At 53.1% G+C, this 17,334-nt stretch overlaps 1 protein-coding gene across 1 annotated transcript in view; it reads left to right on the top strand.

The window, feature by feature from the left end:
- Positions 1–17,334, top strand: part of RUNX3 (RUNX family transcription factor 3) — a 33,992-nt gene that overhangs the window by 12,919 nt on the left and 3,739 nt on the right. The window contains exon 4 of the mRNA XM_062509109.1: positions 8,583–8,747. Within this exon, the coding sequence (XP_062365093.1) occupies positions 8,583–8,747 (165 nt within the window). The remainder of the gene's footprint in view (positions 1–8,582; positions 8,748–17,334) is intronic.

Below are 17,334 nucleotides of genomic sequence, written 5' to 3'. Positions count from 1 at the left end.
CTTTGGTTCATTCAGGAGCCTTTGGGGGAACCTTGGGGCTCCCCAGCTCCTGCAGGAGCCTTTGGGGGAACCTTGGGGCTCCCCAGCTCCTGCAGGAGCCTTAGGGGGAACCTTGGGGCTCCCCAGCTCCTGCAGGAGCCTTTGGGGGAACCTTGGGGCTCTTCAGCTCCTGCAGGAGCCTTAGGGGGAACCTTGGGGCTCTTCAGCTCCTGCAGGAGCCTTTGGGGGAACCTTGGGGCTCTTCAGCTCCTGCAGGAGCCTTTGGGGGAACCTTGGGGCTCCCCAGCTCCTGCAGGAGCCTTAGGGGGAACCTTGGGGCTCTTCAGCACCTGCAGGAGCCTTTGGGGGAACCTTGGGGCTCCCCAGTTCCTGCAGGAGCCTTTGGGGGAACCTTGGGGCTCCCCAGTTCCTGCAGGAGCCTTTGGGGGAACCTTGGGGCTCTTCAGCTCCTGCAGGAGCCTTTGGGGGAACCTTGGGGCTCCCCAGTTCCTGCAGGAGCCTTTGCATTGGGGTGTGAGAATTCCCTGGGGACAGCAGAGCAGGGATGAAAGCTGCTCTAAGCACTCCAGCACCAGAGCCTTTGGTGCTGCAGCCCGAGGCTGTAATCCGGCCTCAAAAGGAATGACAGAGCAGCTGAAATGATCAGGGCTCCAGTAAATGACCTCCTCTAATTATTTTCTTTGCCACATGCAGTAAATTCCACCTCTCTATTCCAATTGCCTGCTGCGTAACAACTTCAGAATAATTTCACATGAAAACGACCAATATTTTCTAAGTGCAGCAATACTGGGAGTCAGAACAGGGAAATTATTTTTGCTTGCGTCCTACAAAGGAATCTTTGTTGGGATTGGTTGCAACACCTCCTGCTTTTGAAAGCTTTGGGAAAACCCCAGGGCACGGTTTTTGCTGGGGTGGAAGAGGCAAACCTGGCTCTGGGGTGGCTTTGGAAATAGAGCAGAGAAATGAGCGTTGATCCTGTATTTGGGAGAGATTAAACTGATCAAAAGGGTTTTCTGGTGGGATCTGGTGGTCATATAGTGATGTTTGGGGGTTTAAGCTGCGCTGAAGGTTTTTTTCCAGGAGGATGTTGGTGGTGCTGTGTGTCAGGTTGTGTCAGGGGCTCTTCAAAGACACAGCAAAGGAAATTCAAATACATTTTAAACACACAACAAAAGAAATTCCTGCTGGATGCAGTGGCATGATCCAAAGGGAGCTGGGATGAGATACAGGTGGCACCAAAAAGGAATTTTTGTGAGGCCATGGGTGAGCTTCTCTCTTTTCCAAAGGAGCAGCATTTTGCCCCGTGCCTCAGTTTCCCTGTCTGTAAGCCCTGGGGTCAGCAGGGGATGGGGAGGAGGGTGGCAGGGAGGATTTGTAGGGTTATTAATGCAGAATGGCCCCAGCTCCCTCGGGCAGCATTCAGGAGCTCGGGAGGACAGAGCAAAGGGTCATGGACTGGAAGGGTGAGAGGGGGAAAAAATAAAATAGCCAGGGCTAAAAGGCAAGTTTCATTTCAGGGAAGACAAGCGCTACTAACCAAAACCACAAGATCACATCTGATGTCAGGCAGGACACATCTTGTTTCTCCCTCCCAAAAGGGTTTATCAGTGCAACCAATCACTTTAATGATGTGGCGGAGGGAGGAAGAGGATTTGACTCAGAGTGAAATGAAATTGAGTTCCTAAGACCCTTCTGTTCCGCTGCCGGAGCGCACTCACCTGTCCTGCAGCCAGGCACAGATCAATCCTCTCCTGCAGCGGAAGAGGCTCAGACATGAGTTTGCATTATTTTCTCGTGCTCTTTCCAGTGTCTGTGCACGCTGCAGAGGGAGCGGGGCAGAGAGGGGAGGAAGAGGAGGAGCACAAAGAGCAGGGAGTGCCCCTGGTGCCCTCCCCAGCATCCAGGGATGGTGGCAGTGGGATGGGAGCCTCTGTGCTGGGAGGTTCCCCACCCCAAACCAGATGTGGGAGAAGGGAACCCCTTTCCCCGTGGTCAGCTTTGCTCCCTTGGCTTTGGGGAGCAGGGTTGCAGGGAGGATGAGGATGAGGATGAGGATGAGGATGAGGATGAGGATGAGGATGAGGATGAGGGTGCTGTGCAGGTGCCATCGCTCTGGGGCTCCTCCTTCCAGTTCAAAGCTCGGCAGGAGCTGTGATTATCCAGCAGGATAACACCAGCCAGGCTCTGGAGATGGATCTTGCAGCTCAGTCCTGCCATGGAGGGGATCAATTTTCAAATGCCAGGGCTCAGCTCCAGCTCTGCCCAAGTGCTCAGCACCCTCAAACCCTGGGAAAACCTGGGTTTCTTCCTGAGAGCACAGGCCAGGCTGGCAAATTACTGCTCCCTCCCCACAGCACCAGGGACATCTCAGCTCCATCAGCTGAACCACGGCACATTCCTTGCACGGGGCTGAGCCCAGCAGCTGGTCCTCCCCAGCCTGGGCACAGCGTCCTCAACCAGTGTCACCCCAAGGAATTTGATGTGCTTGCCCTAATGGAACAGGTTGTGAACTGGGAGAAACCAGCTCTACTGGTAGGTCCCAGTCCAAGTTGTTAGATAGCAGCAGGAACTCACTGGGACTGGCATCTCTCCATGGGTCTATGGAATCTGAAAATCTGATCTCAGCTGGGGCTGAGGCAACACCACCTGGGTGTCCTTGAGAGATCTGTCTGCTTCCTCCCAGCACCCAGCTCAGAAATCTTGGCATCAGTGAGTCTGCCTGATTCCATGAGAACCAGATCACAGCCCACGAGTGAATTTTGGCCTCCCGGAGTGGGGAGTGAGTGCAGAGAGGCCATCAGGCTGGTGGTTTTTGCACCCTGTTCTGAAAGCTGCCTGATTTCCCGCAGATGTGCACCCACCTGACACCCGGGCTGCAGCTTTCACATCTGTAAATCACAACTTTTAACCCCCACCCTGTTCTCTCTGCGGCCTCAGGGGCAGATTTTCAGAGTTCTTACAGATGGGAAAAGGTAGGAAAGCGCTGGTGGGGATTTTCAGCAAGGCACAAGTGGGCTGAATGCTTGAACCTGATGAATTTTAGCCATTGCTGAGAATACCCTCAGCTTTCCCTGTGGTCTGAAGGGCTTCGAATATTTTTGCAAATCCAGAAAGACTCTTGAAACCCTGGCAAGAGGGATTTTGTGTCCTTCAGGCATCTGAGCCTCAGTTGCGTGGAAATTTGGGTGTGATGTCCCCTTTGATTTGAGAATGGGCCACAGCTCCCATATCCCCGGAGCTTTTGGAAGCACTTCTCTGGATTTCTGTTCAAATTAATGCCCTGCTTTGTTTTCCTTCCAGAGGGCTCAGTTTTGGGGTCTCCCAGCAGAATCAAAGGCCCCAACAGGGTTTATCAGAGGCTTGCCAGGGTGGGCACAGGGTGGGCAGGGAGAGAGGCGAGGTCTCAGCACTAGCCCAGGAGTGAGAGGAGATCAGGGGCTCCCAAAGCCTCCTAATCAATCCCATCCTGCCCAGAACGAACATCTCTGCCACTGCTGGAGCTTCAGACACTAAAAAACCTACTGTAAATGCAACATATCTCTGTGCTTCCTGCCAGCTGGCCCGGAGCCAGCCTATTTCCTTCAAAAAGAGGGATATTTATTTTCATCCTTTTAGAGGCAGCCAATTCATCTCAGACCACCACCAGCTAAAAAAGCTTTATAAATTAGCAGCCTTTTTTTTTTTCTTCTTCTTCTTCTTTTTTTTTTCCTCCTTCCTAATTCTCTCCCCCACCCCTTTAAATATTATTTTCCTTTGGTTGTTGGTGTGAACGCTGTGCCAGGACATGCGAGCATTGCGCCACACTCCCCTTTCTCCCCGAGCTGCAGAAAGACAGTAGCAGCAGTGTCTCACGAAAACCAGAGGAAACCAAAGCAAAGCCCGGCCGTGACTGATTCTCCTTCCAAATGGCGTAAGCAGGCCAACTTCAAACATGTGAATAATGAGTTATCTGTGCCTGACTTTGTTCAGCAGCACAAGGGACGGTGCCTCGCAACATTTCCCTCCTGCTCCCTCCTGTGAACTTCTGGGCTCTGATTTTAGCGGCGGGGTTGGGGCTCGGAGGGCATCTCCGTCATCCTGCGTCACGTTTGAGTCCCTTCCAGCTCCCAGCTCTGCACTGGCCTCCCCTCCCTCCCTCCCTGGCAGTGGGGCTCCAGTGAATTCTTCTTGGCTGGGCATTTCCCATGGCGGGTCTAGAGCTGGAGGTGGCATTCCAGGGAATGTTCTGAGTGATGTTCCTGCCTTGTGTTAGAGGTGAGCAGAGATGAAACCAGCCCAGCATCTGCTGCGAGGGACAGCCCTGCTGTTCCCATAACACGGGAGTTTCACATGTGGCTTCTTTCTGGAGCACATGCTGGGACTTGATAGTCTAACCCAGACTCAGACTGGGAAAAAATTCCAGCCTCTGCAGAGGACTGGCGTGGCTCTCTGAAGTACCTATTTCGAGGGCTACGGGAGGGATTTGAAAGGTGTTTTGCACATTGAGTTTTATCCACTGCTGATTCCTTTCTTGTGGTCCCTTCTCCTTGACGTGTAGAGACTGAGCCATGGCTTTGTGTGCAGGGACTGGTCCTGGTGAGCTCGGCTCAGCCCTGCAGTTAGGCTGGGAGTATTTGGGCAGAGCCTCGGTGGGAGGATGGCGGAGTGCCAGGGGGCTGAGGGTGGTGAGGGTGGCTCAGGCTGCTGTGCCAGCCCATGCCACCCTCCCCTGGCTCTTGTCCCCTCCTGTCTGGAGCTGAGGCAATGATCTGCAGTGTGTGTGTGTGTGTGTGTGAGTGCTCATGAATGTCCCTCTGCGTTTCCTCCGCTCCAGCTTGCTGCCAGCATTCCGCAGCCAGGCTCCCGGGGAGGGCCCAGCCACTTCCCAACATCTGCTCTGCCTGCAGCACAGGGGCTGGGGGTGAGCTGACACCCAGCTCTGAGCCCAGCAGGGCTGGGGGGAGGCTGTGCAGCTCCTCAGCTCTCATCTAACTCCATCTGCAGAGAAATCAGGGAACTGGAGTTCCCATTCACCCCTGAGACTGTTGCTTTGAATCAAATCAGCTCTGAGATTTCGGTGTCACTCCATCCATGAAGTTCCTGGAGCCCCTTTCTGCCTCTGATCGACTTTACATTCTGCATCTCAGTAATCTGAGGAAATCAGCTCCTTTTTGGAACTCCCCCTCCACAGCCTGGAAGCCCCATCCCAGCCCCGGCTTGGGAAGCCACATCAGGTTGCACACTCCTAGAAGGAAGAGCAGGCTCTCTTTGGTCTTTGAAATATTTTAATGCAGAAAGCATGTCTTTAAATCATAGCTCTGAGGGTCTGAGCTCGTGTGGCACACACTGTTTCGCTGTCTGCATTCCAAGGAAACACCCAAAACTTCCAGTATGCTTCTTATTACTGGCCTAAAGTGTCAAATTCACGTCGGCTCTTCCAGCTGGGAAGTGTTCAATGGGATCGTTTGTTTGATATGCTGATACAGATCTTGTTATTACATCAGGATCGTAGGTGATCTGTCAATGTTTACATCACGTCATGTTCAATACTGGAGTTAACTGATTCCGAAACCCGATCCAGCGTTAAAACCCCGGCTCTGCTGACAAGGAGTGCCCAAGGTCAGGAGCTGCCACCATTTGATCCTGCTGGGCTCTGCTGTTTCCATAAATACTGACCTGCAAGCTGGTGCTGGCCCAGCTGGAAATGCAGTGCAGAATCTCCAACCCCAGCAGTGCCTTTTGCGCCCCAAAATCCACAGGTTGGGGTGATTAAGGCTCCTCAGACAGATTTCTTGGGATGAGGGCTGGGGCTGTTTGAAGTTGAGTGAAAATTCCTCCCACTGGCTTCGGGAGGCTTTGAGTCAGTGCTTGGGTGAAGGTAGAAACCACCTTCCTGTTCTCTAAGGTATGAGCTATTGTTCACTGGTTTCCTCTCCGTGACAGCTGCGGGCAGATGGGGAAGGGCTTTTAATGAAGCCAACCGCTGCAGAAATTAAAAAGTTCAGGTTGTTCTGATGAAAGAAACCCATTAACAGCGATTCTCTCTTGCGTGACAAAGTCTGACGTCCCCAGCCCTAAGTGACAAGCGGCAGGAAGTCCTGGGGAGACAGCCTGAGCTAAAGAGGGCTGTCAGCCCAAGTTGGTTTTTAACTCATTCTCTGCTTTGTCTCACCGGGTTTGGGGCTGACAGATCCCACACATGGGGACGTGGTGGGACACAGACTGGAGAGGGTGTGGGAGAGCTGGGAAGAGCCCTGACCCCACCACCCCTGCGTTTGCCTTGACTTACATTTGCATCAAGTTTTCAGTTTTCTTTTCAGCAGGGTAGTTTCAGGAGTTCGCAGGGGGTTTTGCTGATAATTGCTGGGTCTCCCCACAAACCAGCCCCTTCAGGAGGGTTTTTGCTCCAGGCTGGCAAAGCCCACAGGGCTGTACCCACATTCAGACAGTGCGGGCACCAGAGCAACCACAGTGCAGCATGACACGGCCACATGAAGCCCTTGGTGGGGCTGCATGGCTGAATAATCTTTAAAAACACTATCAGCATAGAGATCACTTGATATATTTTTTCAGGATTTTCCCCGTCACATGCCAGATACCACCACAGGATAGGGTTTGTGCTGAGATAGAGGAAGGGAATTTAATTTTCATTAGATTTCTGAGCAGCTTGGTCTTTGAAGTCCTTTTGGCTTTCCTGCAAAGCTCTGCCCAAAAAAAAAAAAAAAACTGGGCAAAGGTGAAATATAACCCTGTTTTTCTTCTTCTGGGCCTAAATGTAGAGTGAAATAATAAAATGTGGGCTAAAGCAAGGCACCTCAGTGCACACACTTTTCCCTGTGTGACAGATGCTGCTCACAGCTCCAAAGGCCCTGGATAATGTGGAGGTGCCTGAGGTCTGGGGACACACAGAGATGAGAACAGATCGTTTACGGTCTTGCTTTGAGGTTTCCTTGGTTTGCTTCACACAGCAGGGAAAATGCATTTTCAAAATACTACCGGGTTTTTGCTTTCTGCTGCGTTCGTCCTCCCCACGTTTTCTTCTCTGGTTCCAGCACATTTTCCCTCACTTTGGACTCTCACGTCCCTGGAAGTCTGGGGATTATAGGGCTTGGAGGGGATGGTGGGGCTTGCCTGGATGTGCAGAGAGCAGACAGGGGTCAAAGCCCCTCAGAATCCGTGGCTGGGAGGGGTTTGCTGGTGGGACACCCCTGGAGTTCTGCGGGCAGCGTGAGTTCCCCTCTGGAGCCGATGTGCTTCCCTCCCATCCCAGCCACGCAGCCCGGCAAGGGGGAGATCGGGAGATAGCAGAAGTCGGATTTAAAGAGGGGGAAGTGTGAGGACTTTTCTGTGACTTCGCTAAAACTGTCACGGCGCTCACAGAGCTGTGCAGATGTGAGGGGGAGGGCAGGGGGAGCGCTGCCGAGAGCTGCCTGCGTTTATCGCCTTTTAAACGCGCGGCTTTGCTTTCCTTTTCTTCTTTAAAAGCCACCGAGAGCTGAGCTTGGCTCGGTGGATGTCGGGCTGCAGGATCTGATAAGCCCAGCTCTCTGAAGTGCTGCAGAAGGGTTTCTTCCCAGCCTCTCTGCCGGCGTGCCCGCACATCTCCCGTGCCCCCGAGCGCTGGGATGGTGCCGGGATGAGGCGGTGCCACCTGGGCAAGGTCCCTGCGTGGCAGGTGCAGGGAGCTGCGGGTGTTGTCTGGGGCAGTGCGGCTGCGGCAGGGCAGGAGCAAGGAGAAGCCAAGGTCTGAACCCCGCACTGATGGAAAACCGAGCCTCTGGAGCCCCTCCAGCTTTGTGCGGGTGGAACTGGGACTGGAATCCGGTCCAGAGAGAGGGAAGCCGTTTGGCGATGATTAATACAGTAAAATGGGAAAGTTATGTATCAAGTGCGTTTCATGCGCCTCTCGCCTCGGGACAATTAGCATACATTTAATAATTATTGCCCTGTGCCAGCAGCTGCTACCTAAGGAGCTGGGAGTGCTTTATGAAGGCTCATTAGCTGCTGCCCTGCCTGGGGGAGGTGGGTGATTAGTCTGCCCGTTTTATGGGGAGGAAAGAGGAACAGAGAGAAGCAAAGTGAGGTGGCCAAGGTGTGGCACCAGCGAGGGCTGATCCCATCCCTCCTGCGCCGCCTCCAGCCCCACTTGGCTCTGACCGAGCTGGGTGGGCACAGCTGGGAAGGGGATGGAGTTAAACGAGTTTGTTCTTCATGCGATGAGCAAAAGCTGTAGAAATTTCTTAAAATTCAATGTTTGGTGGCTCCCCAGTCCCCGCTTTGCCAGGACATGGTTTCTCCTGCCTTGCACATGTCTCCCCTCTGTGTTTATAGTCAGTGAAGGCTGGTGGGGGCTCGTCACTCGGGGGGGTGGGCATCCTGACCCAGCTCCTGGAGACTTTCTGGATGATCTGGAGCCTCCCCCGGGGGTCACTGCGTGTCCATCTGCCCCAGGAGCTGCTCTCTGCCGGGGCCGGCACCCATTATCCATTATGTGCGAGGAACAGCAAACCACAGAGACAGAGCTGTGCTGGCTCCCTGTGTAACCAGGCTGCTGCAGCCAAAGGGGAGCTGATCAGATACCAGACTCTTTTATCATGTTCCAGGGCACAGACAAAAGCTGGAAGACCAAGCCAAACCCTTCACCGACCGCTACGGAGAGCTGGAACGGCTGCGCCAGTCCATGAGAGTCACCCCGACAACTCCCAACCCCCGTGGATCCCTCAGCACCCCGAGCCACTTCGGCTCCCAGGCTCAAACTCCAATCCAAGGTAACCTCCTGGGTGTCCCAGTGTCACCCCCCGAAGCCTCACGCTCCTGGCATGGCCGAGTGGGAGCAACCCTCTGGATGGGATTTTAGAGTTGGAGCCCAGCTGTCCTCTGGTTAAGGAGCCAGGGAGGGGTTTGCGTGGATTTCTTGACCTTTTCTTTCGCACCCATTAAGTCACTTTTTGCACCATTAGGTCTGGGTTTTGAGGGACAACTGAGCAGCAGGAGTGTGAGGGAGGTGAGAGCAGCAGCTTTTGAAGGCAGCAGCTCCCCTGACATGAAGGCAGGAGCAGCAGCCGGGGAGGCTGCTCCGTGCTTTACATGCTAATCCCAACTGTTTCTTATCATTGTGTGGGTGCCAAGTGTGGTGATCCCTCGCCCAGCTCCAGCATAATTCCCCACACGGATGCACACCTGCACGGGCACACACGCACACACAGAGCTTTGCTCTTCCCACATCTGCCAGCGGCAAAGAGCGCCCGAGTCCCTGGGCGTTCCCCAGGAATCCGCAGCTTGCTGCCAGGACAGGGGCAGGAATTGCCACTGGAGTTACCTGAGAGAGATCAGGCTGCTAATCCCGGGATTTCAGTCCCAAACTAAGCAAAAGATATAAAAATATCTCAGCTGCTGTGCTGCTTCCATCCTTCTGCACTGGGAGATTTCGCCAGCATGAATTAAGAGATGGTTCTGTCCTTTTCTGTGCTGCTTTTCCATGTATTTTTAGTCTCACTGCTCCTTTTCCTTCAGAAAGCAGCAGAAATACTAACAAGCCTTCAAGGAATAGCGTTTAAGGTGTCTGTATTTGGAATTTTGATAGAGAAGTGGCCCTTCTGGGAAAATTTCATAAAAAAAGCTCCCCAAACCCTCGTGCTGAGTTTTCAGGAGGGATACAGTTGTTTGAAAGCTTCGGCGTCATTGGCAAAGGGGGGTTTTGGGTGTAAAAACATGTTTGAAAATGTTACCCGAAATGTAAAAGCTGCGCCGCTCCTCCCAACCCAAAATTACAGAGAAAATTTAATTTATTTCTCATTGAAATGCAAATCTCCACTCTTGGAATTTTCATTGGTATTAGCAGGGTTTATGAGAAGAACACGGGTGTTTTGTGTAGGATTATTATTTGGGTTTTTTAAAAAAGCAACAGAAAGAGTTTTCTAGGCTTGTCCCATTGGCCGCATCATAGAGATTCTTGGGGGAAGAAGAAAGATTTGTATTTTAAATTAGCACAGCCCCCTGCAGTGCCAGAAACCCAGAGAACGTCGTTTGGAGCGAAGAATCAGGTGATGACACAAATTCAACTAGAAAAAAAATGGAGCTGGCCACAAGCTACCACCCCTGCCAAATTCCCAAATGTCAAGTGACAGCAGGAGTGGAGACACACAGAATTAGCCTCTGAAATCATTCCTGTGGAGTGAATCCGAAGTCCCAGGAATGCTGCAAAAAGCGGTTTGTGCACGCTCTGCTCTTGGCTGCCTCGTTCCCAAGTTGGAGGAACCATCTTAAAATCACTGTGGGCTCCTACCAGAGTAACTCAGAGCAGGACCAGCTCAGTAATTTTCATCTCAGCCCTGTCCTTTTGACACAGCTCTGGCTATGACCAATCATAATCATCATTTTAAAAACCCTTCTTTCTCTCGCACACACATGGCTTATTCACAAAGATCATAATTTTTACCCGAGCAAGTGGAGCCCACGCCGTGCCAAGAATAACACAGGAGTTAACAGGCCTGTAATTCTCACAGCTTGGCACGTTCTTGGGTAGCACGCAGGAGAGGCCGATTAGTGGGAAGCAGAACAAGATACCAGCAGGGAGGGGTGATGGGGCAGGCTGGGGTTCATCCAGCCCCCGTTATCTTTCATGGGGTGCTTCCCAAGGTTAGTGTTTTTAGCATCCCTGTGCAGGGATTTAAGAGGGGGACGGGGAGGTTTTTCCCTCCACCAGTGCTCAGCTCCCCTCTGCTCGCGTGCTGGGTGTGCTCGGCCTCCCTGTTTTGCTGACAAAGGAATTTGCACAAAGTTCCTCATCTGCTCCTGGCAAAAGCAGGCTGGGAGCTGGGATGCTCAGGAACAGCCTCGGCCACTGCAGGGGAATCCCAGCACCTCAAATCCCTGAACACGGCACGTGGAGTTCGGGTTTTTAGGCAGGCAGGAGACAGTGTTTGTCTTTGGGAGAACTGGGGCTCTTGGGAGACGTGTTTGCTCTGGCCCAGTCCAATCTCTCCTCCTGAGGAGGGAAAGCCATGGCCGTGGTGGAGATCACAGCAAGGACAGCGCTGGGAGTGGGAGAAGGGTCTGGCCCTCAGCCACTCGCAGAAGCTTTCAGTAAAGCAGCCCCTGGAGGTTATAAATAGCTCCCATGTAAAATGATCATCCTGAGGTTAAATGGTCTCAAACCAAAAGCCTCCTGGTAAGAGAAAGCCGATGGTTTCTGAAGGGCATGCCAGGAAACACGGGAAGAGAGAGCACGGCTCCGAGGCCGAGCGGGTGGGATCCTGCTCTCTCCAGTGTCTGGGTATTGCAGTGGCTCTGGTCTTGCCTTGCCCCACTCAGATGAGCAGAGACTTGATCCCTTCCCATGCCTGTCCCCAGACGGGATGGACACTGGCAGCCCTGCACACACCAGATCTCGTTCCCACTTGTGCTGCTCTGGGGGTAAACAGGGTAACTGTGGGTTCACCCCGGGGGCTGTGATGAGAATCTGGCTCGGTGCTGGGCAGGTCAGGCAGGCAGACCCCCATCACCATCCAGCTCTGCTTCCCTGGCTTCAACCGAGCAGAGCCTCTGTTGAGGATTTGGCCCAATGCTCCTCCAGAGAGGTCTGGAAAATCTGAGTGTTTGCAATCCCAGCTCTGCCATCCCCACAGTGAGACAGCGAGCTGTCATTAGGATGGCTTGAAATGGTTCCTTATTACGGGGCACACAAAGCCAAGGCCTTGTGTGCCTGCTTCAATCGAGTTTTGCCTTTCAGCTTAAAAAAAATCAAGTAGCACTCAGAAGTGAGGCAAGATGTTAAAGGGACTTCTGCTGTCTGCCTTCAGCTGCTTCTCAGGACCCCCTGGCTCAGGGGGAAGTGAGCTGGTGACAGACAGAGCAACCCCCAAATTTCTGGGTCCTCTCTTGCCCACATTTCAGCAGTGGCTCAGGCTGAATAGTTTTGTTCCCAGCGCAGCAGAGCGGGACCGCCCACATTCGAGTTCTGTGGTGGAAACATCTTCAACCACTCAAAAGAAATTGTGTGCCTTGTCCAGCAGCATGGAGGGGCCTTGTGCTCACCAGGACAATTGCAAAGAAATTTTAGATGGGATCTCCTTGGTACCAGAGCGAGCTGTTTTGATTGATGCACTTCGCGCCTCCCTGCACACTCTTGTTTTCACTCCAGAGAAGCCAAACTCCCTCGATTTCACAGGGAGGACAGTAAATGTCAGATCCTTTTTCAAGCCTCTCCTAGCCCTAGTGCCTGCTGAATGGTTTTTGGGAGACTCTGCGTTCACTGGTGAAGAGCTTCAGATCACCTGATCTGGAATTTGCTCAGCTTCATTCCCTATCCATTACTTCAGGTCAGCGCAAGTTTTTTGTTGTCAGCAGAATGCTTCATCGTATGCCTTTAAAATAAAGTCTTTCCCTCTCTTTTTCTTTTTAAATGTACATTTTTAAAGTATTACATTACTTTTAAGAAGTCTCTTGGCATAGGCAGCAAGTGCCCCTATTGTTTCCAAAATGCAACGTGGCTGCTCTGAGGTTAAGTCCTGAATTATGGGCCCAGCAATTGCTGCTTCCTAATCCCTGTCCAGATTGACTTATGGTTTCTTTAAAATATCCGTTTCTTAATGGATAAAAACATTCTACCACGGGCAGAGACTAAATTGTTTCCAAAGGAAGCTAGGCAAGCATTAGTGGGAAGAAAACATATTGTGGGATTCAGCTTCAGCCTCAAAGGAAGGAACATGCTCGAGATGGGTTTCCTGCCTGCTTTCAGGCTCCTGTGTCTATCTTTAAACCGCTTTTCTGCTCCTCTCCTTTACATTTGTGATGTCCCTCCAGTGAATTTGGCATGGAACAGTCACAGGTGAACCACAGAGCAGTGCTGGCCAGGAGCTTACCCCAGGACAGAGTCCAGGCACCCGTGACCGCTGTGTTTGTGGACGTGTGGCCATCCCCCTGCCACAGCTCGGGGGGCTGCATCCCTACAGAACAGCAAGGAGTCTCCTGGAATTTACCCCAGGGGTGCCATCCTGCTTTAGCACGGGATTTTCCAGTGTGCTGGGATCCGCCGTGCGGGGTGGGCAGCCCCCAGCCCGGGTGCCGCTGGAGCCCCCCGTTCCATCACCCCTCCACAGTGGGATTCCCTTGGCAGACGTGGCCTGGCCCAAACCTGCTCGGCAGGCAAGGTGGTCTAGCTGCAGGCTGGGTTGTAAATCCAGCAGCTTCCTTTTATGTAGTCAGGGCTTGTTAATTTGTTTTAATACCCTTTGAATAACAGGTAAAGAGCGAGGCTCAGGCAGGGCGGAGGGGAGCGCCTGCGATCCCCGCTCAGCCCACCCAATTAGCACCGTTATTCATTAGCGGCGGGATGTGCCGGGCAGGGGGATGCGGGCAGAGGGCTCTGGGATGAGCCAGGCTGCGCAGGAAGCTGGGAGAGCTGGGCTTGTTTAGTCTAGCAAAGGGCAGGCGGGGAGCGGAGCCGATTGCTCTGTGTAAATACATCGAGGGGGTGAGCTCGGCGAGGCAGAGGAGCTGATGTAAGCTCTGGAGGACGCTGGACATGGGGTTGAACTTGTTCTGCATAAATCCACACTGGAATTAGGACCCCAGAAGGATGGGACAGAGAATTGGAGCATCCCAGTGGACCTGGAAGGGTTTGCAGAGGAGGTTGAGATGCGGTGCATGGTTCAGCGAGCTGGGAACACCGGGGAATTTGCCTGCTCTGCTGCTGCCCGGTGTATTTGAGATGGGAGAGAACGCAGGGGCTGGGTTTGTGCTGCTCGGCGGGGTGGGTCTGGGGCCACGTGTGTGTGTGCACGGCAGCACACGCTGTCCGGGGAGAATCACAAAACTGAGCAGCAAACGAACGTGCTTGGCAGTGTCGAGGTGGTGCCTGGCGATGCTGTGATAAGGACCTGTGTGGTGCTGTGTTTTGGTTTGGGGTTTGCATTTTTTTGTCAGACTTTGCAGAGGAAGTCCGTGCACCCAGTTTGTGAGCTGGTTCTATCAGATACAGAGCAGTGCTCCATGGGCGTGTAACAACGGATGCTGTTCACACCCTCCTTTTTTTTTTTTTTCAACACCCCCTCTCCTCCCCCAAAATATATTTTGCTCTATTTTACGTGGGCTGAGAGGAAAGGGCCGTTTTCTTTTTTAGTTGGCTCTGACTTGGAAACAAATGAACTTGTTCACATATGTGACAGAGGCGTGAGAGCGTGCCTGCACCTGTGGGTGGGGAGGAGAGCGGTGCCTTCTCTAGAGATGAGCTGGGCCTTCACAGATCAGAGGCACCTCGTGCACCTTCCCATGGAGATTCTCTCCTTCTCCTGGCCATCTTCGTGCTCCCACATGGAGTTATTGCCATCAGGGGAAGGAAGCAGAAAAGGGCAGAGATCAGAAAAATGCTCAAAGATGGCTTGGAGGTCCAAGAGTCACAGAAATGAGCAGAGAAAGAACAGCCAGAGGTATATCCAGAGCGGGAATGTCTGTCCCCACTCGTCACACACGTGCTGGTGTGTTATATACAGAAGCACGAAGTATCATTAGTGTTTACAGTATCGTCAGTCATTGTGCAGTAAGACAGGAAAGGAGGGCTTTTTCCCCTGGGGTAAATTTATCATGACGATTTTGCAAGACACACATATGCGTAGAATTAGAACAGTGATCTGTGGTCAGGCTGAAGATATTTTATATTCTATACACTTGGAGAGTGCCACACTATCAAGTTCCTTTTAAATTCCCCTTATTCTCTGTGTGTCTCACATTCTGTGAGTTATTTATTGTGTAACATCCATGCAAGCTCAGGTTTATTGCTGACTGGGTTCATCAGCCACTGCGTGCTCCCCACATCTCTGAGGTGGGGACCAGGTGGTATCTGGGGTGCTGAGGAGCTGCTCAGGTTCCACACGTCGCTGCCTGGCCCCAGACAATCTGATAATGATGATCCTGCTGTACACCAGGCCCCGGTGCTGTTCTCTGCCACGTGCCCGGGGTGAGCTGGTTGTCTGGGTACCATTGCAGCACTGAAGAGGTCCTGAGGTTGCTTTTGCTGTCCTTTCTTCCCTCCAGGCAGAGCAGATGTGCTCCTGGTTCAGGAGGTAGTGGCAGTACCCACTGCTCCTCTGGGATGGATGCACATCAATCCCTTAAACCATCCGCAGGGTCCATTGCCTCATCTCCTCGAGGGCTTCCAGGGACCTCAGAGCAGATCCACCAGCCCTGACCTCACCAGGGTGCAGGGACCAGTTCCACTCCATCCAAGGCAGCTCCCAAACCCAACGTGGTCTGAAGGGAGGTGGCTGAACACACCCAGAGAAACCTCTGTGGTTGGCAACCTCACGAACCAGCCCTCCCCACCTCATGACCGGCCCTTACCACTATGACCCAGCCGAGGTTTGGCTCCCATCAGGGGCATCTCTTTGCATTTATCTCCTGGCCACCCACCCAAGGAAAGACCTGTATTGTCTCCGAGGTGGAGAGAGAGCTGCTGTGTCACTGCAGTGCTGTTGTTTTAACTGGAAAGGGGCTGAGCAGCTTTCAAAGCATATTTCTATCCGGCCCCACGTGTTGGGGGAGGACTTGGGGGTCCTCAAAAGGTGCAAATTGCAGCTGCACAATTAAATCATGGGGTGTGTCCCGGCCTCCGCGGGTCCCCAGGGCAGCTCAGCCCTAAGGAGGAGACAGTGGCATTACTAATCAGGGCTTTGACCTTTACATGGCTTTTATTTAATACACATTCCACACTTCCCCAAACTCCCATCCAAAACATTGACATTTCCGCTGATAGATTGGGTCAGATTTTGGAGTAGTTGGGGGACTCAATTCACTCTTACAATGGTTAAATTCTTACAGCTAAATGGGCTTATTCAGTTAGTGCAGCAGCTGGTGTGATTTCGAGAAGAAAATAAACATTTCCTTCAAATATTTTGATTGGCAACTGGACAACTGAAGTACTCAAGCTCAGATTGCCAGGGTCCAAAGAAGCAAACGGGGGCTGGACGGCGAGTAAGCGAGGGAAAACTGTAGTAAATCCTTGGAGGCAGCACCACGGAGCAGATGTGTGTGAGATGTGCCGGGGAAGGGGATGGCAAAATGGGGTTTTTAAGCCCATTTTCAGCTGTGATTCCAAAGGGAATGTGGGGTCTGAGGGTGAAGCTTCATCCACTCCTTGTTCCCTGGCTTTGCTCAGCAGCTGCTTGCTCCGTGTTGCTGTTTGATCCCGGCTGTGACAGGGGTTCCTTGCTGCTGAGTTGGGTGGTTATGGAGGGCATTAATGGCCATGTTTTATTTGGATCTCGCTGGGGTTGTTTCGGTGGAGATTTCCTTGGATGCAGGGCAGGGGCTGGGGCTGTGTGTCTCTGATTTGAGGCAGCCAGGATGGAGGGGCAGCTGTGAAGTGAAGGAGATGGGATGGAGAGGAAACCTTGAGGTGAGGACCAAGATGGAGGGGAAACCCCGAGGTGATGGAGATGGGATGAAGGGGATGCTGAGGTGAGCGTGCTGAGCTGGGCGAGATGGTTGTGAAGTGAAGGAGACGGGATGGAGGGGCTGCCCTGAGGTGAAGGACACGGGATAGAGGAAAGCCCTGAGGCGAGGCCCAGGATGGAGGGGCTGCCCTGAGGTGAAGGACACGGGATAGAGGAAAGCCCTGAGGCGAGGCCCAGGATGGAGGAGCTGCCCTGAGGTGAAGGATACAGGATAGAGGGAAGCCCTAAAATGAAGGACACAGGACAGAAGGGAGCTCGGAGGTGAGCAGGACACAGCGGCAGCCCTGAGGGGCCGGCCCTGAGGCGATGGCGAGGCCCCGGCCCCCTCTGGCGGCCGCCTCCTTCCCTCCTCCTTCCCTCCTCCTTCCCTCCTCCTTCCCTCCTCCTTCCCCCCTCCTTCCCCCCTCTTTCCCTCCTCCTTCCCTCCTCCTTCCCTCCTCCTTCCCTCCTCCTTCCCCCCTCCTTCCCTCCTCCTTCCCTCCTCCTTCCCTCCTCCTTCCCTCCTCCTTCCCTCCTCCTTCGGGCGCCTCCTGCTGGCTGCGGGCCCGCGGCCCCCTCAGGCGGGCCCTGCGCAGGCCGGGCCCACCGCGTTGTTTTGTTTTGGTTTTTTTTTTTTTTTTTTTTTTTTTTTTTTTTTTGTTATTTTGGGAGCTTATTTGTAGCCTCAAGACTGGTCAGGGAAAGCTGGAGCTTTATTCTCTAGCCCAAGGCTGGAGGGAGTGACAGCGAGCTGGTCGTGGCCACTCCTCACGGCTGTGCTGGGCGTGGATTCCATCTGAGGGGTTCGAGCTGGGGATTTCGCTTTTTTGAAGGGTCCGAACTGGCAGATCCCAGCCCTGCAGGGGTTCAGAGGCTGGCAGAGCTCGCTCTGTGCCCACCCGAGTGTCTCCGGACCCCACAGCCT

The sequence above is a fragment of the Cinclus cinclus genome, chromosome 26 (assembly GCF_963662255.1).
Source record: "Cinclus cinclus chromosome 26, bCinCin1.1, whole genome shotgun sequence".
NCBI classification, from domain to species: Eukaryota; Metazoa; Chordata; class Aves; order Passeriformes; family Cinclidae; genus Cinclus; species Cinclus cinclus.
This window is presented reverse-complemented; position numbering and strand designations above follow the sequence as displayed.